Raw genomic sequence first — 27,234 nt, 5'->3', positions numbered from 1 at the left:
TTACCTACCCCACCTTTAAGTTGCACCAATGAGTTTTTGCCATGCATTTAATAGCAATATTTCAGTGTAAATGTATGTAAAAGTACCCATTTCAGCAAAAACACTACAAACTATGAGAGTTCTTACTCGTCAGGTCCAGCCAGACGTGTATTGATCCTCCATCGAGCACTTCTCTGGAAACCTGCCGCGACATCATCCTGTAAAAAAAGAACAGGTTCATAATCTGAAAATATATTTAATTTTCAGCGACTATCAACACAACTGGAATATTTCAATACAAGAAAACAAGAAGAGGGGTTAGATGCTGAAGATGCAGAATATTGTTAGGTTATCTGCAACACAAGCTGTTTACAGGAACAGGAAGACAGACGGACAGAGATGGTGATGGAAGACCATAAAACAGTGCATGTTGGTATTAACTAGTGTCCTACATAAAAGTTCAACTGAATATTGAATGACATGTGAATATTGTTGTCCGAAAACATACATTTTTTCTGAAGGCAAAACAAAGAACAGTTGCTAAATGAGCCATAAAGTTACATCTACAGTTGACATGTGTTACAACTCCACTTGGAATAACACCCATATGTGTATGTGTCATCATTTAAAGAGTTGTATTTATAACGTGTTCATTTCTCCTTTAATAATGAATTGAGTTACATTTCCCTCACAAGGTAGGTAAGGTGCCATCCCTCGTCCACACAGTAATTAATAAACAATGAACTGATGCAAACTGTTCACATAATAAAATCCCATAAGGATAACACTGTGAACATATTAGATCATTTTCTCATGACCCGCATGACACCCTTTGTTTTTCTCAGGCCGTGGAGTCACATGACTTTTTGTTGCTCAGCTGTGACAGGTGTGTTAGGGACAGGACCAGACTGTCTACCCAGGACACACACACACACACACACACACACACACCACACACACACACACACACACACACACACACACACACACACACACACACACACACACACACACACACACACACACACACACACACACACACACACACACCTGAAACAACAACGTATGCACTTGCACTCTGTTGAGTCACCCTCACATGACTATAGTGTGCGTGTGTGTGTGTATGTGTATGTGTATGTGTGTGTGTGTGTGTGTGTGTGTGTGTGTGTGTGTGTGTGTGTGTGTGTGTGAGCATTGTTTAGGTTTGATTTATGCGTCAAAGTCAAAGACAGAGAGCGACAACTCCCTGACGAAGGATTGATGGAGAGCTTGTTTTTAGATCTAACATGACTGTAGGAGCCAATTAACTGTGGGTATAGAGGTAGGGACATACTGTGTGTGTGTTGGTGAGAGGTTCCGCCGGAAGGCCCATACAGGTTTTGACTATATGTAGAGGCTAAGCCAACGCTTTAAGCCTCTGAGGGTCCGCTTGGTGGGTGTAATTGACGCACACAAGTTTGCTGCCGAATAAAGGTCAATTACACCCACCAAGCGGACCCTCAGAGGCTTAAAGCGTTGACTTAGCCTCTACAATGACTTTGCCATAACAATGAAGGCATTTATATTTATGTAAGAACAGAGTGCATTGGGTTTTTCTTTTAAATACCATGTTGAACTTTAGCCAAAAACGCTCCACATGTGAAGGAGGTGAAAACAAACACATCCAGTGGATCATAACGAACTAAAAACACGTCACGTGAAATGGCTTAAAGTTGCAGCTAGGGGCGCTACAGCAGGGAGCAACAACATTTAATTTGACTTGTGACTGTTTTTCAATAACAGACCAGTAAGGATTGTCTAGCTTTACTCTCCAAGAAGATCGATGTGCAACAAAGAGAATGCAGGAGTTTGCATTTGTGTTTTGTTACACTTACGCTTTTTGAATGTGGTTATACATTGGTATCCTCCTGCTGATGTTAGCAGACACCTACAGTGTGTCTTCATATCCTGTACATTGTTTTTTGGGTTAATATTGTTTCACTACTGTATACATTCTAATATACATAGTTGTACCTATTTGTTGTTGATATATATTGAAATACATCTGCCCATTTTTACTTTGACTACTCTTTGTCTATATAAATATATTTATTTTATATACATTTTATTCTAAACAAGAGCAACCGTTTCTATCTCTAATTCCCCCCGGGATAAATAAAGTATTTCTGACTCTGATTTGTATTCTGATACGAAATAAGCCATTTTAACTGTGGGAGAGAAGTATTTGATGGATAACCAACAAGATATTACCTTTTTTTGGCATTTATCAAATAATTATTAAGTGATTTCTGTGGTATTGAGAATACCCGTTTCTCTCACCTTTTCGTCAGGTAGCTGGTGAAGTTCTCCCCGAAGCCGATGACGCCCCAGTACTCTCCGTTATAAATCCCTTCAAAAGCTTCTGTATGGTTCAAGTTCACCTGTGGATACATAAGACGCAAATTATATATCATACCCAATATTTTAACGTTTTTATATCAAGTGAATGCTACTTTATTCCAGCGACAGTGGGTTGCATATTTCTAAAGATTCTAATGTTGTTTATTGAGCAGCTTCACATACTCTCTCGTCACATGTTGTATACAGTATATTAAAAGGTTGAGGTTCAATGTGAAGCAGAGAAACAACCTTTCTCGAAAATGAAAGTCTTAGTGTTTGTTCTTCTAACAGAAGTGAAACCAACCGGCCGACACCTGGCACGTCCTTTTCTAGCCTGAAATACTTCAGATACCATCAGTCAGTGTGAGCCCAGAAACAAACACACTTCTTTGCAGTCTGGTTGTGTATACAGTTACAATCTGTCATTCCAGATTGAACAATCATAATAAATCAACAAGAGAAAATAAACTTGAATCAGTTTACAGTATATCTGCTGCAGGGAAGAAATGCTACCAACACATCTGAAGAAAACTCTCTTTTTAACCTGTTAAGCCCCAAGCCTGTTTTTCAGGCCTCAGGCTAAAAAATGACCTTCCCAGAACAAATGACCATAACTTCACTTCTAAAAGGGGTAAATTAATAATCTTTTTTCTCAAAGCAATGATAAACCTGTGAGTTGGATGTAGAAAAGTCAGAATCAATATATAATTGTTTTATCGTGAAGTAAATTCAGATTGAACATAGTAAAAAAATGTAGATTATAGTGTCCGTCCAAAAAAAAACATTACTTATAGTGAAAACCACCCTTGAATGCTGGGATAGTAGACTAAAAGCTTTAGGAATCCAAACTATAACATATAATAAGTACCCTGTATCAAGATTGATGCAAAACAAGTTACTTTTAGAGAGGTTTAGCAACAAAAAAACACCTTTGCCGAGATAATCCATCCCACCTCACAGGTGTGGCATATCAAGATGCTGATTGGACAGCATGATTATTGCACAGGTGTGCCTTAGGCTGGCCACAATAAAAGGCCACTCTGAAACGTGCATTTTTGCTTTATTGGGGGGGTCTGGGGGGGTCCGAAAACCAGGCAGTATCTGGTGTGAGGGGTAGGGGTAGGGGTAGGGTTAGGGTAATGTTGTGAATCGAATGGCCTGTGTTCGTCGTCCATAACATACGCCTCCCCATACCATAACCCCACCACCACCATGGGCCACTCGATTCAAAACATTACCCTAACCCTAACCCTAACCCTCACACCAGATACTGACTGGTTTTCGGACCCCCCCAGACCCCCCCAATAAAGCAAAAATACACATTTCAGAGTGGCCTTTTATTGTGGCCAGCCTAAGGCACACCTGTGCAATAATCATGCTGTCTAATCAGCATCTTGATATGCCACACCTGTGAGGTGGGATGGATTATCTCGGCAAAGGAGAAGTGCTCACTATCGCAGAGTTTTTCAGATTTGTGAACAATATTTGAGAGAAATGGTTATTTTGTGTTTATAGAAAATGTTTTAGATCTTTGAGTTCATCTCGTGAAAAATGGGAGCAAAAACAAAAGTGTTGCGTTTATATTTGTGTTCAGTGTACTTTGATGCTTCCTGTTAACTTTCCTTATTCTGTAAACTCTTATAAAGAAGATGGGATTTGCTCAATGGCAATGTGTGGTGTTTCTCTCTGTTGCCCAAATATAAAAGTAAGTAAATAAAAACTCCCCACTTCCTCTTCGGGTAATGTTGCACGATTAACTAAAGTATTAAATACCTGGACCACGCTGGAGTTGTCCAGAAAGGAGAGCAGTGATTGGCTGTAAGAGGAGGGGGAGGTCTCGTTGTTCACCACGGCAACCTGGATCCCTTTTGGGTCAGCTCCGATGCACACACAGATCAGAGACACCTGGATGACGGGCAGCAGGAACTGGAAACACAACGAGCTGCCAACACAAAGGGAAATTATGTTAATGGTATGGGCACATTAACGGCCCCTACACACGGCGGCGTGCGTTGACGCTTGCCGGCGGGCATGTCTGAAGCTAGACCAACAACCAATCACCTGAATCTCCCGCCCCGGACACACAAGCAGCGGTTTGATTGTGTCAAGATCTGTCTTTATTGTATTTTGTCTTTTTCTGTCTTTTGTTTCATGTTTTATTTTGAAAGGTCTTCACCTCCTGTCTTGCCTATTTCTGTCTGTGTTGTGTTTTGTCTTTAGATCTGTCTTTGGTTTTCTGTCGTTAGTTTCCCTGGTGTGTCTTATTACCCGATTGTGTGCACCTGGTGTCCCTGTGTTTTCTCCTCCCTCCTCACCTGTGTCTTGTTCTGTTTTTCTGTCTGTCTTTGTCGGTTCGTCTTGTGTTATGACCTGGTCTTCGGTGAGTGTTCTGTTCTGTCTTTGTTTATAGTATAGCCTTGAAATAAAGAAGATATTTTTGACACTTTAATCTGCATTTGGGTCCTGCTTCCTGCACACACCGTAACAGATTGGCTGTGTGTAGGGGCCGTAACACTTGCTATACTATTGTGCGAAGTCTTCTCCGATTTTCCCCTCTTGAAAGAGGACTTGAAACATCTACTGGACCTTTAACTGGATTCTACTCCAACAGCAACTGTTACTTGCTCAGTCTTTTATTTCAGTAGTTTACTTGAAAACAAATGTCCACTAAGTTGCTGAATGGGTTAACTGTTACATACCCCGGCATTCTCTTCATCCGCACCATTGTTTTGATCATCAGGGCGGCGATGTTTCTCCACTTGGGCATAACGTGTCTGGCTCGCACCTTCCAGTCCGCTGAACACAAAAACACATTTTAAAACACGGCAAGGATAAGCACATTGTAAAAGGTGGTACAGTTTGTAAAATGCACACAATTCAACATTAAATATCCATGTTATCAATATTATTTATTGTAAAATCAAGAAAATAAGCTGAATGGAACCAAGGTATATCTTCTTCTTCTTCAGCTGTATTTGTTTGTATTTAATGTCCATATGTTAAATGATTACATGTTGATATTCATGTTTATGATGTACTTCTTTTGTTCAAATGCTTTTACTGTTTTGTGTAAAGCATTTTGAGTGACCTTGTTGAAATGCGCTTTATAAATAAACCTGCCTTTCCTCTTAATGGTCATATTTACATATTTTTCACACCATTCATATTTGTATCTTCCTGAAACAACATGCAGATTGCAAGACTCGTAAAAAATGATGGTCATATTTTGAAACTTTTTTTCCCATGTTTCAAACTGGTACCTGAATATTTCGGAAGTTCCTCTGGGGTTCCCGGTCCGACGGCGAGAATCGGCAGACTCTCGTCTGGTCTGCTCTCGAATGATTGGCTGTTCTCCAGCGGCCCCCCCTCTGGACTGTCCCCCCGCTTAGAGCCCATCTGATCCGACGTCTCACACAGATGCAGGAAGGCGTGCTCCAGCGTCTGAGGGAAGAAAATGAATCAGAATCAGAAACGGGTTTATTACCTGGTAGGTTGACACGTACGAGACATTTGACTTGGTGTCGTGGTGCATACATAAAAAAAAAAAAAATGAAAAACACAGATGGAGAACTATTTAAGACAACATAAAAAAATAATAGAAAATGTGAAAAATATAGTAAAATATAGCAGTATTTACATAATGGTGAGGAGGGCTCAAACTACCAATATACAGTATGTAACCATGACAGCAACTTATCAATCAGATCAACATTATGTCATAGCTGCATTAATGATGAATATTGAAGGTTTTTTTATGCATGGCCCTCGTTTAATAAACACTAAAAGTAGGTATAATGAGGGGCCATGTTAATTATATAGACATTTTATTCATTGGGATAAACCACTTGAGATGCACCATCTCGTTTTCAAGGGGGTCCCGACAATAGCAACAACTTACAGACATACATAAACAAAAAGACAAAATGCAAAACATGACACACAAGACAAACCACGCACACGTCTGTTAAGTGAAATTCAAGCAATGCACACAATCATTACAATTTGAGACAGTCAAGCAAATCAGTTTCATCAATATCAGTTATAACAAGTGCAGACCAGTTGAAAGTGAGATGATAATGCATGTTTAAATAAACCCAATGATGCACGAGATCTAATGGCAGCAGGTAAAGTATTCCAGTCAGTTGGGGCTTTGAACATGAACGCTTTTCTGCCAATCAATGTTTTTGCAGAGGGGACAGAGAAATAAATCTGGACAGTGTCTAACTTGATGAATTGGCGAGTAGGGTACAAAATACTGCTTTAAATAAGGGGGATAGTTAAGATAAATGCATTTAAATATCAGCTGAAGCCAATGCGTGTGTCTTCTTACATTTAAAGAAGGCCATTTAAGTTGGTTATACTTTGTGCAGTGATGTGTATGAAAAGGACAACCAAGAACAAATCTGCATAGTCTGTTGTAGGCTATGTTGAGTTAGCGCTCCTGATATACACTGTTTGTTTGTTTATTCAAAGGATTGACCAGAAGTTAAACAGTTTTTGACCACACACACACACACACACACACACACACACACACACACACACACACACACACACACACACACACACACACACACACACACACACACACACACACACACACACACACACACACACACACACACACACACACACACACACACACACACACACACACACACCAAGGCAACATCTCGCTGCCGAAGTTTAGTTGTGTTTCTGAACGTCATGTTGTGTGTGCTTATTGGAAAGCTGGTTCAAATGACAGGTAGACAGTTCAACAGGAAAGCAAACGGACTGAGCGTTCAGTTGGAAACTTTGCTACCAGACTTTTTAATTAGTCAGTGTAGGTAATAAGCCCGTCCATTATAACAACAAAGCGTTGGCTGAGCCTCTACAGAGAGCAGCTTGAATTGTTTATGAGATGTTTCACAGGACAGGTTATACCTTCCTTTGTGGTCCCATTAACAACCTCTCCTCCCTGACTACCAGCACCCCTGGGTGTCTGTACGTCCCTTCAGGGTTTAAACACACACTCACCGCGGCGTTGTGCATCTTCATGACAGCGTCTGGAGTTCCTTCAGCCAGCAGACGGCCGTTCCTCATGAGACCCACCTGGAGGAAAACAGCAGCGAGAATATTAGATCAATGGATGACATCGCTTTCTATTTAAAACTCAAATAAAAGGCAAAACATTTGTTTGATTGAAACATATAACCTAACATGATTAACTTCAACATTAAATCAAAAGAGACCAAACTTAGCTTGTGGCAGCCTAAAGTACCGTACAAACTTTTGTCAGGAATAAGGGACTAATTCTGTATACATGTTTACCTTTTACCCTCTGACGCAGATGCCCAACCTTGAGCAGCCATTATCTCCCTTAAGCCCCTGTCACACTGTTCCAAAATTGACACCCGATGGACACACGAATATGGAATTGTGAATTTCGCACGAAGATGGCCCCGAACCACACACAAAGGCAACATTTACATTACATTGAAGACATACAACTGCAATGAAAGTACCAAAAACGATACTGCACTGATATCTTCAGACTTTGTTCTTTACTTTATCCGTCTTTATATGTAGAAAATATTACGTTTTCTCCGCAATGTTGTTTCCATAACAACAACAACTTCCTGTCAACTGTCCTTCAAAATATTATAGCCTTTTTAGTTTCACAGAACACAAATTGGGTTATTTACATAATATGTTTACATGATTTTGTTGTGCAATAAAACAACCCGATGGACACACGATAAAGGAAAAGTTCAAATTCGGCTGTGATCGTAGCAACATCGAGCCGTTCGTGACGGCATCTTAAGCCTTCGTATGACCGCCGGTGGAGTTTCTCAGGCTCCGGCAGCAACTTCGTGAGCGGTGCCAAAATCTTTGGCATGCCAACAAATTGCCGAAGGACCTTGCGAAGGTTCATTTTCGTGTTGAATTCGTGTGTCAATTTTGCCCTTCGTAAGGCCATCGTGAGGGCATCGTGTTATCATCGGTGCCATCGGGCATTCGCCTCGATCAGAGTGAGGGCGAATGCCCGATGATAACACGAAGATGACACTATTTGACAAGATGCCCTCACGAGTGCCTTACGAAGTTGCCGCTCACGAAGTTGCTGCCGGAGCCTGAGAAACTCCACCGGCGGTCATACGAAGGCTTAAGATGCCCTCACGAATGGCCCGATGTTGCTACGATCACAGCCGAATTTGAACATTTCCTTTATCGTGTGTGCATCGGGTGTCAATTTCGGGACAGTGTGACAGAGCCTTTAAGGAGGGGCTGCCCTAGCATTTTGTTGATGTTACCAGTTTATGCCCGGGCAACTCTCGGTCAGAGATAGTGATTGTTGTGGGACACCTGAAACACATCCTTCTCGGGGTGGAGATGACCCCGAGCCATAAGCGACAACAAACGTGATTCAGTGTCCTCAGCTGTTTAGTCTATCTATGGAAGAATGTTGATTATTACACTCTGAACTAGTTAAAACCTGGAGCTACAGGAGGGGTCTTCAGAATTGATTGTGGCATCTCTACCGTGCGGTCAGACCGTGGCATCTCTTGTGAATTCTCCGGCCGAAGCTCCAAATAAACCGTAAGTGTTTGCCGTCAAAGCTCCAGCTCTCCATCGTGTCTCTCTTTGAGTCCGGACTCCAATTTCTCAACATTTCTCAAACAGCATTTGTGGGGGACTATTTTCAGAGGTGGATTAGTACACGTGTGGTGCTTTAGTTAGTATTTACAGCAGCACGATGGTGTCAGAAGGGTCAGCATTAAATACATTTTGAATGCTTTTACAACAATAATGGAGCTTTATGGCACAAAGGAACACAATTGTTTTGGCTTTGGATCTCATTGTATCTTCTAAAACTAAACTAGTAACTAAAAATATGAGCAAACCTTTAGTTCATTCAAAATAGAGCGCCTATACAAACTCCATTGGAAGCTTTTGTCCTCCTGTCAAAGCTAATCAGGATTAAACTTATAATAAGATGCATATATCAATGGACTCACTGTTTTCTTTATGAAACATGCGGACCAGTGCAGACATAGTGCTTTGTTCTATCGGTGTGTGTGTGTGTGTGTGTGTGTGTGTGTGTGTGTGTGTGTGTGTGTGTGTGTGTGTGTGTGTGTGTGTGTGTGTGTGTGTGTGTGTGTGTGTGTGTGTGTGTGTGTGTGTGTGTGTGTGTGTGTGTGTGTGTGTGTGTGTGTGTGGCCTAGCATTACTATACTTGTGGGGACCTAAATCTGTCTACACAATCACATGTGAATCATTAATTTTAGGGTGAAGACTTGGTTAGGGTTAGGGTTAGGCTAAGTCTCCAGGAAATGCATGTAAGTCAATGTAATGTGCGTGTGTGTGCATGTGTGTGTTTGTATGTGTGTGTCCATGCATGTACACAGTATCTCACCACATTGGCTTGCCTGGCCTCCTCGATGTAGTGTGTGGTGATGATGACAGAGACTTTCCCCGTCTTCACAATCTCCACCAGATGCTGCCAGATCCTGGAGGAAAGAGCGGAGGAACCCAACAGATTACACAACGCCTTCTAATCCGTTTCTAGGAGTGTTTTCCTAAACTTTCAGTCAGAAAGAGCTCACAGCTTCGCCAGCAGAAGTTTTCCTGCCAAGCTACGGATCTGCTGAGGCTCTGAGCTACTTTTAAACAACCAGACGGGAGCTGCATACTGAGCAAGAGCAGCTTGCTTTTAACAAGGTTTCTGACAGATTTTCTACAACAAGTGAATAAGAAAGAAAGATGGAAGTTAGAAGCTCAATTGGAAATGTCATTTATCTTGTCAATCATTTATCTTTAGAAACAAATAAGGCTGAGTTAACATGCAGGTCTTTTGCCGTTGTTACAACTAGCTTAATATATTCTGGCCGTATATATAAATCTCACTTTAGTTTTTAATGTTTTTATAAGGGGGATTTGTGAAATGACTGATGTTGGCTGCACGTTCCTTTCCTAAGGGGGAACTAAACTGGAGAACAGTGGACATGCTGCATGATACCACACTGATACAAACTAAAAACACATAACCTCTTTCTCCTTTTGTCTCTAAATCGAGCACTTGAAATAGATCAGCATATTTGGATATTTCGAAGTTGATCATTCCTGCTTTTTTTGGCTGTACCCACATGTTTGATTGCACTTATTGATAAGACAAGGCTTTATTGATCCCGAAGGAAATTGTTGTGCCAGAGTTACAAAAATACAATAAATACAGCAACACAATAATAATAAAACTGTACACTAACAGTGCAGTAAAAATAGAGTGTGTGTGTGTGTGTGTGTGTGTGTGTGTGTGTGTGTGTGTGTGTGTGTGTGTGTGTGTGTGTGTTACACATACTTCGCCCTGAGCACAGGGTCCACTCCCACGGTGGGTTCGTCCAGAATGAGCAGCTCGGGGTTCTGAAGAAGCGCCGCACCCAAAGACACTCTGCGCTTCTGACCGCCACTGAAACACACACACACACACACACACACACACACACACACACACACACACACACACACACACACACACACACACACACACACACACACACACACACACACACACACACACACACACAGACAGACAGACAGACAGACAGACAGACAGACAGACAGACAGACAGACAGACAGACAGACAGACAGACAGACAGAGAAAACGGGAAGTGAGACAGACAAAAGAGTCTAAGGGCGTCCGAGGTGAATAATCTCCCGCTCTGTGCATGCACTGAAGAAACTGAAGCATTGACTTTAATGAAATGTATTCTGTCAACAGATTACATTTACTTAAAGTCAATGCTTCAGTTTTTTCAGCGTGCCGCAGCAGAGCCAATCCTGAAGGGCGAACCGGCCCGACGACAATACAAACAACAACACCTGAGCGAAGAACATAAGGAGGTAAAGACAACTTTACATTAATGTATTGATATCATAAAACAAAAACAACTTTCCTTTTTTTACAAATTAATTTGACGGCAAATCAAATATGACCTGATTCATTCTACTTTAAGACAAAAGAAGAATGAATATGAAGCATAAACCGGCTGATTGATGATCCCGCTTTCATATTTTGCGCAGGGAACAGTTTCAACAACACATCACGGCTGCAGCAGCAGAGCCATCTCAGAAACAAAAACACAGATCCTTCTCACCGGGAATGCTTTCTGCTGCTGCCGTGATACACGAAGCACCACGTAAATATTACATGAAGGGCTCCAGTGAATGAAAGCAGGTTGGAGGAAGTCTTTGTAATTATCCGGGATGTGAATTCGGAGCAGGAATATGAGATGATTATGAAAGTAGTTCTTATAAAGTACTGTTTTTATTGATCTCTCTCTGTGTGCAAGGCATTGTCTAGGACAGGGGTGGGGAACCTCCGGCCCCCGGGCCGTATACGGCCCGCGAGACCATTTGGTTTGGCCCTCGAGGTAATTTATAAACACACGCAAAAAAGAAAAAAAATTAAAGAAATCTAGACCGCAAAATAATTAAACAAGCAAGTGCCTGTTTTTCCTGGCAACGGTCATGGTCCTTGAACACAACACGAGCCTAACGTGTCATCACGTGGTATAGGTCTCGTTTGACATGCACCGGTGCAGTTCTGACGGAGAGCACCAGAACGCCGCTCCGGGACTTCAAAAAATTGCAGTACCCATAAGTCCGTAGGCTACACGTGCCGCAGTTTCTGCGTGGCTGTGTCTCTAGCTGAAAGCCCAGTGTAGATCTGTTCATCTGTCATTCTGATCATACAGTCAATAACTGTGTTGTTATTAGCATCTGGTTAGCTAGCTATGCTAACGAATATAAGAAGCTTTTTCTCCAACCAGTGAGGTGAAGGCACATCTTTATATGATCATTATAGTTATAAAAAAACAAGAAAATAAAGTAAACAGGTATAAAATACTATATGACAGTAAACAAAAGTTGTTATTAATAAACAAGAATACAGTTTGAAAGGAGAGTGATTTGTAAAATATCCATAAAGAAAAAGTAAATCTGTTTACAGTTCTGTTTCATCTGGGTGTTGAGAGATGTATCCATAGATCTCTTCATTTTGCTCTCAAAGTGCACCAGATTGATGCTTTCATATTCAATATTTAAAAAAAAATCTTCCTGGGGGAGAACACCCCCCTAGAGGAGGTTAGGTCCCCCCCACTTAAATCATGTCCACGTGGATAGGAAACTAAATACATTTTGCACACATCTTGTGTCCATATCTTTCTGTTATGGTGGTCATGCCACAACCGTGCACGTGCATGCATGCGCGAGTCATGGTGAGATATCTGGATTAAGAGGTTGCTTTTTCTTTGTACAGCATGAAAGAAAGGCCAAATGAATGTGCTGTGATTTTTAAGCAGAGGTCAATAATTTGTACGGCCCTCGGAGGATGTTGAAAAAATTGAAATGGCCCTTCAGAGGAAAAAGGTTCCCCACCCCTGGTCTAGGACATCGTGCAGCATGGTTTCACATTAAGACTAAATGCACATTTTCAAAAAGAACTTGAAAGCAGGAATGCAACAGAAATATTTGATAAAAGGCCAAAAACCCTATTTTTAAATCTATTTCTTGATCCTTTCCTTATAGGGTCTGTGAGCAAAGTTTTTTTTGGTCACAGTCTGTGTCTCTGTGGAAAGCAGCTACATTTAAGGAACTGATTATAGCTGAGGTTTATTTGGGAACATAAAACAAGGCTCTGCAGATGTGTTTAGGGACAATAAACATGTGCTGCAATTCAGAACTGCTAATCTTTGGTGAAAGAGTAACAAGTTAATATCAGGTGTGCACAAGGTATACAACGTTTTAAAGGTCACCTATCATGCTATTTGTAGGCAATAGCATAGGCCTCAGATATATAAAAATATATAAAAAACATGTCTATGAAGTGTTTTGCTCAAAATACCAAACAGATCACCCATTCTAGCCATGCCTCATATCTCTCCATTTCACATCCTGTTTCAAACGTGCTGATTTGGGTATAAAGCTTTAAAAAAAGAAAAGATTGATATAAAAAAGCAGGGGTCTGAGCTCATGCGGGACCCGGCAGCTACCGTCTAAACTAAATACTGCCGTGATGAAACGCCATATCATGGATTATCAAGGATTCTCTCTGAAACAGTCTGGAGCTCAAAGGCTTTCTCTCTTGCCGGTTATACCACAAGGTGAGTTCCTTTGTACTTCCTGCTTCTTCACACACATGCTCTCCAGTACAGGTTAGCTCTGAGTGTTAGCGATGCTAATGTAAACACCGACCATATTACGTCCAAAACAGTCGGGCATTGTTTCTGATAGCAACGTTTCTGATTGAGCCGTGGGTCCACATTTCAGATATTACGTCATATCGGACGCAAATCTGGATCAGCTCCGTTGCAGCTCCGTTTTTAGAGATGTGGGTACGGAGGAAAAGAGAGAGGGTTTTATTTTCTGACGCTGCGTGAGTTCACCGACACACCGGGGACACATCTTATGTATAAAAGACATCAAAAAGTGCATTTTGCATGATAGGTCCCCTTTAAGACTTTCTAGCACAAAGAGGGACTTCTTTACAGCATGTAACTGAACACCATAGAGTAATATACTTCTGGCAACTTAACATGTTTCCTCAATTTAACCTTTTATGGAGTAAATGGACCTTTTACACAATGACTAAACCAAAGCAAACAATCCAGTGAGGCAAGATTGAGCTCCTTTTCATTAGATCGGGCAGGGAACACAAGTTTTAGGCTACCTTTTGTACCATCTGGGAGGTTTCCCATGATGAAAAGTAGGAGAGACAGCTCTTCATCGGTGACTTCTCTTCTGTTATTTAATTAACATGTTTACATGTTAGACGCTTTTATCAAAAGCGACTTACATACTCATTACTGTGGGCAATCCCCACAGGATCAATTTGGGCTGAAGTGTCTCAGGGACACAACGACATGCTGACTGCAGTGGGGGTTGAACCTGTGCTCCCCTGATCCCAACAGCAACGGACTAGTCCACTGCGCCACACGCCTCCACTGATGTATTTCCAACCAAGCTCTCTATGATTTCTTCAGTAAATAACCTAGGACATCCCGCTAAATAACAAATATCATACTATCGCAGAGGATAGAAATGCTAATGCTAACTCTAATGCTGCAGAGGTTAATTTATGACGATTGAGATGGTTTTAAAATCTGACAGAGCTACCTGGACTCACTCAAATCTGGCAACACTGATGCAAAAATGAAAGTGGTTTCATGGTGAGAGTTTTATCCAAAGCAAAGTCTCTCTATTTGACATTTGTTTGTTTACTCATCAAACAGTCGTCATGTTTTATGCTCACTAAGATACAACCTGTGGAGGAGACACGGATGATGTTCGTCTGTGTGTGCAGTGCACGTCATCTTTGGGTGATTTAGGTGTCAAAGTCCACAGGCGTCTGTAGACTCACTTCATAAACTGGAGATCGTATCTGGGGATTTACTACATTAGGCTTCACGAAAAAGACGAAAAGAATATTTCAGTGTGATGCTATTTTTCAAACAAAGAGACATCATTGAATTAATTTAGGTAAAAGTTGTCGGAGTCGTAGTAGTTGTCTTAAATCAAAATGAACATATTCTTTATTGATTCCCCATGTTGTTGTCCAAAGTGCACCTGCAGCAAATGAAAGCAAACTCCAGAACTAAAGGTGAGTGGTTTCACAATAAACCCATGCGCAATCAAATGGCCTGTCCTACCTGCAGCCCTGCATGTAGAAAAGCCAACATCTCTGGAGATTTTAAGTTATAAATCACAAAGTGCTACATGTGTTTTTACCTGAGGTTTCGGACCAGGCTGTGCTTCTGAGGTAGATCCAGGAAGTCAATGAGGAAGTCCGTGCGAGCCTTGGTTTCCTTCGACGTCAGGCCGTGGATTCGGCCGAAGAAACTGAGAGTGTCACTGATGGTGAACTCGCTGTACAACGCCAGCTCCTGGGCAACAAACAAGCACACCCACGTGTCAAAGACGTATGTGTGTAGACGTTTTTATCACAGCGAAGACAGGTAGTACTTGATAGCAAACATGATATGCTTTTAACCCCCAGCTTTTTGATCTCCAGGAGTAACTCCAACATTGACCTGAACATAATCATAATGCTATCAAATTCTTTGCAAACCAAACCCTCCTTTCCCTTGTTTGTTTCTATATTTACATTTGATATAATATCTTTTGAGGATGGCCTGACACCTAAATAAAAAGTTGATCCCTGTCTTAATGCTACACATTTAGAAACATAATACATGATTTTATGATGATTTTTTGGAAGTTATTTGGAAAATTCAATACATACTCCACAAGAAGACACACAGATGGTGGTACCTAAATATTAAAACAAAAGTTTGAAGGATACCTCTAAGGCACACGTGTCAAACTCAAGGCCCGGGGGCCAAATCAGGCCCGTGGTGGATTTAATTTCGGCCCACAGAATAATTTCTAATTACTATTAGATCTGGCCCGCCGGTATATTGCACGCACACCTTCACTCCATCCTGAGCTCAGAGCCTGACCCCAAACATTGATGAACTATGAAAGTATCTGCTTGAACTAGCATCACAGAGCAGCACACTGAGTTCAATGGATGTTTCCTTCTTGAGACAACAGGGCATGTTTGCTTTTTTCTTTGAGGGAAATAGTTTTTGGAAAAATGTAATCATAAGAAATGACTCTGGAAAAGCTGCAGATAGAGCCATAAGAATTGAACGCAACTGATTATTTAATGTTTAATGTTGTTTTTATAGGCAATCATTTAAGCTTTGTTAGTTCCAGGTTTAAAAGGTGCAATAAGTTAATTTCAATAAGTTTTGCAATAAACATTGAACCAGTCCGGCCCTCGACTAGTATCGATTTTGTAATGTTGGCCCACTGTGTATTTGAGTTTGACACCCCTGCTCTAAGGGATATCAGAGTAACTTTTATCAACTAATAAAAGAAGCTTGACGAGCCAAATCTGAGAAAGTATTCAGTGTCACAGAGTATCATGAAATGGCAATAATAATGTAACATGATGCACATGTTTCTGTAACAACAAATCATGATGATATATTATATTTTGCCAGCGTTTCAGTACTTCACAGCGACTACAGTACAGTAGCACCCTTAGGAGCACCCTGAGGTGTCACCTTTCATCCTCTCCGGGTCACAGATCACTCCCTTAAGGGATAATGTGATGCTGAGCGTTACACAGGGGAGGACGCTCATTGTGTGGTATCAGCCTCATCAGGTAACCCGCTCCACACATCCGATCACTTCTTCATTTCATTCTCTCTACCCCTTTCCAAACATAACAAACTAATCTCTTCTCATCCTGCACCTGACCGCCGTAACCTCCGTTCCCTCTCCCCCTCTACCTTTGCCTCATCGGTGCTCTCAGCCCTCCCTTCCTCCGACTCGTTCCAACTCCTGCCTCCAAACTCTGCTGCAGAAACTCTCCTCTCTACTCTCTCATCCTCTCTGGACTCTCTCTGTCCTCTCACATCTCGGCAGGCTCGTCAGTCCCCTCCTGCTCCCTGGCTAAATGACGCACTGCGTGCTAATAGAACCGTCCTTCAGGCAGCAGAGCGGAAACGGTGGAAATCCAAACACCGCGACGACCTCCTAACCTATCAGGCTCTCCTCTCCTCTTTCTCTGCTTCGATCTCTCTGGCAAAAAGCACTTTCTTTCAAGACAAGATCCAATCTTCCTATTCCAATCCCAAAAGACTATTTTCCATCTTCTCCACCCTCTTGGACCCTCCCAAAGCCCCTCCCCCTCCTCCCTTCTGTCAAGCGACTTTGTTAACCACTTTGAAAAAAAGGTTGATGATATTCGCTCTTCTTTTTCTGACTCACCTTTACTCACCGCTGGGTCACCAGACCCTCCTTTCACCCACACACTGACCTCCTTTTCCCCTCTCTCGCCAAGTGAGGTTCTTACCCTCATTACCTCTGCCCACCCTACCACCTGTCCTCTGGACCCTATCCCTTCAAACCTCCTTCAGACTATCGCTCCTGATATTCTACCGTTTCTCACCCATTTCATCAACACTTCTCTAACTTCTGGTCACTTTCCAAACAGTCTCAAGGAGGCAAGAGTAAACCCTCTCCTAAAGAAACCCACTCTCGACCCGTCTGATGTTATAAACTACAGGCCTGTCTCTCTCCTCCCGTTCCTGTCTAAAACACTTGAACGCGCTGTCTTTAAACAACTCTCCTGTTATCTCCATCAGAACAACCTTCTGGATCTGCACCAGTCTGGTTTCAAGGCAGGTCACTCCACAGAAACTGCCCTCCTTGCTGTCACTGAGGAACTGCACACGGCTAAAGCAGCATCCCTCTCCTCTGTCATCATCCTGTTGGACCTGTCTGCTGCATTCGACACGGTGAATCATCAGATCCTCCTTCACACTCTACAAGAACTTGGAGTTTCAGGCTCTGCACTTTCCCTCCTCACCTCATACCTCAAAGACCGTACCTACAGGGTTACTTGGAGAGGGTCCGAGTCCGACCCTTGTCAATTAACTACAGAGGTCCCTCAGGGCTCTGTTCTTGGTCCCCTCCTCTTCTCCCTGTACACAAACTCGCTCGGATCTGTCATTAGCCCGCATGGTTTTTCATACCACTGCTACGCTGACGACACCCAACTAATTCTGTCCTTTCCCCGCTCAGAGACCCAGGTTGTCGCACGCATCTCTGCTCGTCTAGCTGACATCTCTCAGTAGATGTCTGCTCATCACCTCAAGCTCAACCTTGACAAGACTGAACTGCTTTTCCTTCCGGGAAAAGATTGCCCCACTCTTGACCTAACAATCAACATCGGCACCTCTGTTGTTTCCCCCGACTCAGACTGCAAGGAATCTGGGTGTGATCCTAGATAACAACCTGTCCTTCACTGCAAACATCGCTGCTACAACCCGCTGCTGCACATACACGCTTTATAACATCAGGAAGATACGTCCCCAGCTGACCCAGAAAGCCACGCAGCTTCTGGTCCAGGCTCTCGTCAGCTCACGCCTAGACTACTGCAACTCCCTCCTGGCTGGTCTACCTGCATGTGCCATCCGACCTCTGCAGCTCATCCAGAATGCAGCGGCTCGTCTGGTCTTCAACCTTCCTAAATTTTCCCACACCACGCCGCTCCTCCGCTCCCTCCACTGGCTTCCGGTAACTGCTAGAATCCACTTCAAGACACTGGTACTTGCGTACCATGCTGCGAATGGATCTGGCCCTTCCTACATCCAGGACATGGTTAAACCGTACACCCCAGCGCGTGCACTCCGCTCTGCATCAGCCAAACAGCTCGCTGCACCCTCACTGCGAGGGGGACCCAAGTTCCCATCAGCAAAAACACGTGTGTTTGCTATCCTGGCTCCAAGATGGTGGAATGAGCTCCCCATTGACATCAGGACGGCAGAAAGCTTACACACCTTCCGGCGCAGACTGAAAACTCATCTCTTTCGACTCCACCTCGAGCGATAGAATTACTAACAAATAACTGCTAACAGAGCACTTATATACTAATAAAGGACTGGCTTACCTAAAGCCAGTTGAGTAGCACTTGAAATGCTTGGCTCTATGAAACCTGATGGACTTATATGATTCTGTTTTCTTCAAGGTTGTGTCTTCCTGGTCGAATGCACTTATTGTAAGTCGCTTTGGATAAAAGCGTCAGCTAAATGCAATGTAATGTAATGTAATGGGACAGTAATGAGACATGTGGGGGAACCTTCTGAAGCAATTGGAGTCAGGACTCAAAGAGAGACACGAGGAGAGCTGGAGCTTTGATGACAAACACTGAGGGTTTATTTGGAGCTTCGGCCGGAGAATTCACAAGACATGCCACGGGCCACGGTCTGACCACACGGTTGAGATGCCACAATCAATTCTGAAGACCCCTCCTGTAGCTCCAGGTTTTAACTAGTTCAGAGTGTAATAATCAACATTCTTCCATAGATAGACTAAACAGCTGAGGACACTGAATCACGTTTGTTGTCGCTTATGGCTCGGGGTCATCTACACCCCGAGAAGGATGTGTTTCAGGTGTCCCACAACAATAACTATCTCTGACCGAGAGACAACAACAACTTGCTAGGGCAGCCCCTCCTTAAGGGAGATAACGGCTGATCAAGGTTGGTCAGCTGCGTCAGAGAGCGAAGGAGGACATGCAGGGCGAAATGATTCCCTGACAGACACACTAGAGTCCAGGTCACTCACAGAAGCTAAAACAAAGGAGTAGGGTACTTAATGTAGACCCAATGACCCTAACCCTCCACCACACCTCAGATGGTTATGATATTGACCATTTGTAAACGCTTTATTCTGGCAGAATGTGTAAGCTAAGTAATTGGACTGGATGCTAACAAAGAGCTGCAAATCATTTGACCTGGCATCTGCATATTTAATATCTAATTAATTAAACCTGCATTTAATTTAGTTAAGCAGGGACAACCTACTTCCATCACTTTGGTCTAGATTATCCTTATTTGAAAAACTAAATTTGATGTATAACACTTCATGGATTTTATTGTTATACATCTCAACTTCTCAACTTCTATGTTAAATTACTGTAACTTGAATGACTTGATCAATTATGCAATCTTTGTTTGTATATGTTTGCCCTTTCTCTTTTTAGTTATGACTATGGATATTTAATAGGGGCAGTAACTTCATAAGCCATTGGTGGCCGTTTAACCTCTCCTGCATAATGCTCTTACTTCTTACTGTTTTTTGTGTGTGTATACGTGCAAACATCAGGAGGTTAAACGCCTCGGATTTGCATCGTTTTGTGGCTTTTACAAATATTTCATGCAGGACTAAATGCATGGTGTGTATTCGTGTACACATATTTCAATGGAAGATACATTTTAAAAGGTGTTTACCTGCGGCATGTACCCGACCATCCTGCCTGGCACGTGATGACCAGGGAATGCAGGAGGCTTCCCCAAAACGCTGATATGACCCCGTGAGATCTTCAAAGTTCCCACGATGCATTTCAGTAATGTGGTTTTCCCACACCCACTGGGGCCCAAAAGACCATAACTGCAACACAGAATACACAGCATTTCAGAAACAGAAATACTTTATTAGTATATTTAATAAAGAGGCAAACACATGAGGAGTAAGTGAATATAAAAAAGTATGGTCGTAGCAGTAATACCGTTAATAAAATGTAGAAAGTATATATTGCACATATGAGGGTTTTTTTACAGTAGTTTTGTTACAGTCTGAAGTAGTGAAGTAATTGGAGATAAAAGTCTCTCAGGGTAATTTTGCAAGCTGTCAAGTTGTCAGAGTTGATGTTATTTTGTTATTATATCATGTGTTTTTAGAGTTAACAACAGTATATGAAATTAGTAGCAAACACTCAAAGCTCTAACTAGTATATTCAGTAATCACAAATGTGTAATGAAACTAGTGGAGCATGTTAGAGGAAGTGTAGTTTCTGTTTCATTGAAGAAGCCTAAAGAGTTCCTCATCAGTGTTTCAAAAAAGGGAGTAGATAGCGTCTATCAGGGACGTGCACAGGTACGGGCTAATGTTGCCCGGGCAACGGCCCTTTTGAACTTTTTGGCTGACCTGCCCCTCTGGAGAGAGCGAAAATCTTTTTTTTCTGTTGTGGCCGAATATACATGATAAGCCCACAATTAGTATTGTAGAGTCTCTCTGCGATAAAACACACCTTGTCAGCGCTGTCATCTGCCCCCAGTCATGTGACTTTGTTTACAATCTGACAGCTGAAAGCAAAGGAAAGCCCTCCGAGTCCGGCCTCATATGGCTATGGTGATCATGTGCCTGCCTGGCTTTGGTGGCCAATCCTCGGGTCAATCTGTCCCCGGAAATGTTCCCGTTTTTAAATATACTTAAATTGATTTTGAGTTTTCTCATGGCAGTTAGAGTATAGGGCACAAACCAGGGACTTTACTTCCTCTTGACACCGTCGACTATTTACAAAAAAAAACACCTAAATATACTTGTTATTGTGTTTCTGTCTTTCTGTGTCTTCTCATCTGCTCCGTAAACTCCCTCTCTCTCTTTTCTTGATTGCCCTCTCTCACATACGGGAGAACACTTCACTGCCCGCTTCATTGTAGGATTTCTGCCATGTCTCTACTTTAGTTTGACCATCTCTGTTATTAAGTTATGGAATACTAAATACATAAGTAATTAGATACCTTACCGTTACTGCGCTCATAATGAATGATAAGAATAAGAATAATGCGTATTGAACTGGTTTAATCAATTAGTGATTTTATTTAAAGAGCCTGTGACACCATCCCAACAACTGTTGTGCAATGAAATATTGGGCTACTAGTAATCTCGAACCGTCAGTTTAAAAAAGAAAAAGCGATACCGTTTCGTTAAATATCAATAATTTCGAACATCGCGGGGAAATTCCTTCACTCATTTTGAAGTTTTGGGGGAAGCCGGAAGTGACGTCAATGCGGGAACGCTTCGAGAGCCAAACACGGACAAAGTGTGTTGTGTCATGCGTAGAAATGGTGAATTACTGAGTTTAGGCACGTTAATAACGTTTTAATGAAGTTGACTACAGTATATTTATATTTGTCAGTGCTTTCATGTCAATTCGGCGACATAAACATAAATGATCGTGGTGAAGATGATGATTACATTAGGATTAAAAATCGGGAGTGAGAGCTGCTGAATTTCCTCCCGTCGGATGTGATATAAAAACAAATCGATTATTTTTGTGGTTATAAACTCAAGTGGATGAAACTACATTTATTAGTGCTTTCATGTCAATTCGGCGAACATATGATACATTAAATGATGAGTGAGGATGATGATTAAAAATCGTTTGTTTGAGCCGGTCTGCATTTACTGATGAGAAAACAAACCGATGCTTTTTGTAGTTGTAGTACACCAACATGGATTAAACGTGTGTTTTTTTTACCACAATGTTGGGGAAATTAATGGATAAAATGCACAGATTATTATTATTATTCTCACTCCGATCGGGACACTAGGTCCACCGTTTCCCCCGCAGCGAGGCTCCCCCCGTTGACAGAAAATACAGTTTAAACTGCCGTATGCAGAGAAGACGCCGACGTGTCGCACTTATCATTCATATTACATCATCAATCAGATCATCGATCATATAATATCATAATATATCATATATTTCCTTATCTGAGTCAGCTTCTCCAGCCTCATCTGGCCGTGCAACACTCATAGTGTCACAGACTGGATGCAGAAGTATTATTTAACACATTATGTTGACGAAACACTCGAGTCAAATGTAATTAAAGTCAGATCCACTCGTGTCTTAGACGTGAACGCGCTCTCAGCTGGAGAGAGAAACCCTGGCTTGATTTACCAAGTTGATAACCAGCGTCGTAGGACCGCTTAGCGAGATCTCGTTTGTTAGTTTGTTGTTGTTAGTTTGTTTGTTACTCAAACATATCCAGGGTCTGTTGAACTGGCTTCGTAGTACAGGGCACAGGTGGCTAGCAGCGCTAATGTCAAAGACACAGACATTATACATTATATTTGTATTTTACATCCCCCGCTCCCCCCGTTGACAATTTACTAGCGGTACCGAAGTGGGCCGGTCGAGAGTCCCGGGATGATTTTTAGTCCCAGTCCACCACTGGCTACATGGCCATATGATCGCCCATATTGACGCACCTCATTCCTAAACTTCTAACAGATACAACATAAACCGATCCTTCAGCCTCATATGAGCTCTCAGACACGTTCAACATTAACCTGTCCTCGCTGTCTGAGCTTGCTGCTGTGTGCGCCGTCGTGCGTTTACATCTGACTGTATATATATAAAGGTTTCCATGCAGATGCTGGGATCCTGGACGGTGCAGCTGGAGCGCTGTGCCCGCAATGACGTCACCCATCATTTGGCGGGACTTGAAGAATCCGCGAGAAGATCCAGAAAATTGTCAACATTGAAGGCAGATTAATGGTTATCAAAGTACAAATATCCAAAATCAGTTCAGTAACGGTTTTCAAGGGGACAGTATGTACTCAAATTGATGGGTTTGGATGATGGGGAAAACCGTGTCACAGGCTCTTTAAGGCACAGCTGTTACAATGGTCAAACTACATTAAAACAGAATTGTCCGCATTTTATCTTTAATAGTCACTAACATTAGATATGTTAATGAGATATGGACCGCAAACAATTTTTTCCCCTGGTTTTAATTTTTTTTATAAAAAGTTCTTACGTTTTCAGGGGGGTCGGGGGGCTGCCCTTTTCTAGTTTAGCGCAATAGCCCCTCCAAATGTCTGTGCACGTCCCTGGCGTCTATGTAAGCACCTACACCTAAGATAACACAGTGTTTCCCCTATATACAAATAGTCGCGGCGCAGCGCCGCTGCTGAAATATGTGCGCCGCTACTAGGTTAGTAAAAAAAACAAAAAAAACAAAACTTTTTTTTTATTTATTAAAATAATAAGTCTTGAGACATTGCCACTGTATGTACTAGGCAGGGCCGATTTTTGGCATAGGTCGCCAGATCTGGGGGGCGCTGCGCTGGTAGCTCTGGGAGGGGAAAAAACATTTTTGACCGTTGGCGCTCATCCTAATTTTCGGCCTTGATGTAACAACATTCATAATTAAGTAAATGTAACACCCTTTTCACCCCGGTTACACTTTTCATCTGCCCTGTACGATGGGCGCTGTAAGTGGTGAAAGTGGGGGATGTTGGCTTATCAGGCGCCCGCAGCTCACAGCCAAAGTGCGAGCGTGGGAGCGAGAGAGCGAGCGAGGGAGAGAGAGAGAGAGAGGGTGCACTGGTACCGGCGCTGTTGTTATTAGAATCTGGTGCTAGCTGCGCTAACGGATATGAGAAGAAGATGTTTCTATGAACAGGGTAGAGGAGAGCTCTCCTGTCGGACTGAGAGGCTCAGTGAGGTAAAGGACTCTCTGAGTGTTTAGAAAAAGTTAATTTTAGTCTAAGTCATCTCAGTGGGTCTCAAACGTTTTGACCACATATTATGTAAACACATATTTCCAAGGCACTCCTTTATAATTATTAGAATAAATAAAAACAGGTTTGAAATCATTCCAATGTATACTATAGGACAGTAATCAAAAATATCGTTTAAAGTTGGAGAGATGAATACAAAAATATGCATAAATAAATGTTAACTGGTCAAATAAGATATGAATGAACAACAAAAATAAAATAAGTTACATTTATTTGTTATTGGCTATGGTAGGTTATTGGTTATGTTCACATACTTATTTGATTATAAAAATGTAAACCGATCTTTTTCATATGGGTGTTTAGAGTTGTACCCCCTAGATCAGGTCTCAGTAATTGTGTGCTCAAAGTGCACCAGATTGAAGCATTTTACTTTAAAATGTTAAAAAAAAAATCTTCCCGGGGGGTGGCATACCCCCGGACCCCCCTAAAGGATGTGACGTCCACCCCCCAATTCAAACATGTTCATACAATACTGAATACATTTGAAGCCATGTTGACGTATATCACCTATGTCAATAAGTTTCTGTTTTTGTAGTGTATTTGTCTTTTGTAGAGATTTTTTATTTATTCTTTATATATAAAATCTAGCCTAGGGCAGCAAATTGGCTAGAACCGGCCCTGGTACTAGGCCTCAAGAGCCTTTCTTGTGCTGGCAGACACATAGAAACAAAATGGCGGGGCGCACTTTGCACGTGCACACACTAAAAAATTCCACGTGCTCCGTGCTCCGCGCTCACATTATGCTGGACCCACGTGCCTTAGCACCGCTGCTATGACTCCATTTTAGGGGAAACACTGTAACAAGATGACTATATTGGATAAAGCTCGACAGTGACTGCAGGCTAACACGCCCTGAAAGACATTGTGTAAGTTACTGTCAGTCAAAACACAGCAGCAGAAGATTACATTGCACCCTGATATGCTATACTTATAAACACCTGTTGGATAAAGGAACACGTTATACTTTCCCCCCCAGAATGTATTAATCAAGAGGCAGGCATAAGTATCGCGCTCTTCACCACAGTTTTCTGGTTAGTGTTGAAAGAAAACTACAATTCATGATCAGCCTGTTGTTCAGCTTATTTCTCTCTTTTAATGAATATTAAAAAAGGCGAAAGAGTTTGAAAGAAACGACTGGTTTCAAACAGGAAGTGGACACCACACCCCAGTATGAAAAAACGTATTTGCATGATGAGGGAAAGCCCTTTGCTGCGGCCTCTTCATTGGAAAGTGGAGGCAAACGATACAACTTTATCTTATCAAAATGTGGGTTGCTTCAATAATTCTGCGTTTATGTTTAAGCATTTTTCATTTACTCCTTGTCTCCCTTCTTCTTGTTTCCTTATCACTTATTTTTAAGAGACAGCCATTGTAAAAGGAGTTGTATTTTATTGACCAGACTTGTGTCCAAGCAAAAGAACAGATAAAGAAGAATCCACTTTTGAAGTCTGGTTTAGATTTGTCAGAGATAAACAGATAAATGACTTATCACTCATAAGTAAAACAGTGTGTAAATCACAGCCATGCCCACAGACTGTATTCAGTGTGCTGCACTCACATTTGTCCCTGTGGCACGCTCAGGTTCAGTTTGTTGAGGACCATCATCTTGCCGTACGACCGATCCACATCTCGACACTGGATCGCAGCATCCCCCGGCCCAGAAGGCAGAGAAGCCTCCAGATCAGCCTTCATGTTCCCCTCCATCAGCTGGAAGAGAGGACGAGACCTTAGTAAACAGCACAGCTGATCTTCATGAGTGTCTGACAGCACATTTCACCAAATTAAACTGAGCTAATGTGACAAAATGACAGCGAGATCTTACAGATTCACACACACATGTGCATCAGGCAGAGGCAGAGGCAGAATCAGTTTCATTTGTATGCATGAAAGCAAATTTGGCGGGACGGGAGTGTCCCTCCTCCTTTGCTTTGTTATCAGATACAGGAAGAGGTACCATACATATTAAACAAGATGAAAAAAGCACAAATACTTGAGCTCTTCGGCACATCATATGTTGCTGTGATCCTCCCTTCAACTTGTAGGAGTATAAAACTCCTTAAACGAGGGTGGGAACACAACAGAAACTTTTTGAACACAGTGAGTAAAGTGCTGCTGCAAATTCCTGAGGAACAAAGCATCTGCCTCCTGACTGGGTTTACCTCCTGAGGTTTATAGCTCCATCAGTCAGAGTGGTGGTAGTTTAAAAATACATTACTGTAAGTATCTGAAAGAAATGCAAACCATCTTTCTAAGTAAGCCAGTCCTCAAACCACTGAAAGAGGTTGGTTTATTTTTATGAGTAAAAAAAGGGGACGTGAAACGAGTGTAATCTCATTTCTGGCACAACAACATGATAAAGAATACTATATCTTCCGCGTGGTTTCTTTGCATCTTGTCCAGCAGACAGAGTATTTGGGTCGTAAAACAATCCTTTGCCAGTAATCTCCAACAGCCACGTTCTTTGACGGGCTTTCCCGGGTTCTCCAACTAACTCCTTCCTTTAATCCAACATCTCTCAATCAACAGTGAGGAGATTATGGGGTTTGCATTGCGTAATCTGGCCCATTTGGTTGGCCTCACCTTTGACACTGTAGCCGTGCTCTGCAGAATATACACAAAGAAAGATCTCACTAACAATGCTGGATGTTTTTAGATAACAATCTGACTTCAAACCCAGTTAAGATCCATCATCTGAGGCAAAACTCTACAGGTAAACACACCGACTGCTAATGACAAACAAACAGAAACTCAGAAACCACTCACCCTGAGAGAATATGGGAAGAAAGAGGAGAAGTGGAAAGGATGTACAACAGCTGATGAGTAAACTGCGAGACTGAAGAAACTAAAGAGCATGTGACACAAACATCTCCGCTCACAGAACTAATGTGGAAGAACAGGTTCAGTTCACCCCGGAGACAGCTGGAGAACAGACGCCTGCCTCTAAA

The 27,234-nt window shown here is 42.1% G+C and overlaps 1 protein-coding gene across 4 annotated transcripts in view; it reads right to left on the bottom strand.

Annotated features, from left to right (window-relative positions):
* The window catches only part of abch1 (ATP-binding cassette, sub-family H, member 1), a 40,518-nt gene that overhangs the window by 10,353 nt on the left and 2,931 nt on the right, over positions 1 to 27,234 (bottom strand). For 3 of the 4 annotated variants that reach the window (XM_071205642.1, XM_034100131.2, XM_034100132.2), the window contains 11 exons: positions 25,848 to 25,996; positions 20,206 to 20,365; positions 15,128 to 15,282; positions 10,700 to 10,807; positions 9,758 to 9,851; positions 7,378 to 7,452; positions 5,619 to 5,799; positions 5,058 to 5,154; positions 4,132 to 4,300; positions 2,299 to 2,399; positions 127 to 197 (listed from right to left, as the gene is read on the bottom strand). In XM_071205642.1, the coding sequence (XP_071061743.1) occupies positions 127 to 197; positions 2,299 to 2,399; positions 4,132 to 4,300; positions 5,058 to 5,154; positions 5,619 to 5,799; positions 7,378 to 7,452; positions 9,758 to 9,851; positions 10,700 to 10,807; positions 15,128 to 15,282; positions 20,206 to 20,365; positions 25,848 to 25,996 (1,360 nt within the window). Of the gene's footprint in view, positions 1 to 126; positions 198 to 2,298; positions 2,400 to 4,131; positions 4,301 to 5,057; positions 5,155 to 5,618; positions 5,800 to 7,377; positions 7,453 to 9,757; positions 9,852 to 10,699; positions 10,808 to 15,127; positions 15,283 to 20,205; positions 20,366 to 25,847; positions 25,997 to 26,111; positions 26,140 to 27,234 lie in introns of those variants that run through there. The other variant, XM_034100133.2, reaches the window with a different exon arrangement.

Source organism: Pseudochaenichthys georgianus, chromosome 15 (assembly GCF_902827115.2).
Source record: "Pseudochaenichthys georgianus chromosome 15, fPseGeo1.2, whole genome shotgun sequence".
Classification (NCBI taxonomy): domain Eukaryota; kingdom Metazoa; phylum Chordata; class Actinopteri; order Perciformes; family Channichthyidae; genus Pseudochaenichthys; species Pseudochaenichthys georgianus.
This window is presented reverse-complemented; position numbering and strand designations above follow the sequence as displayed.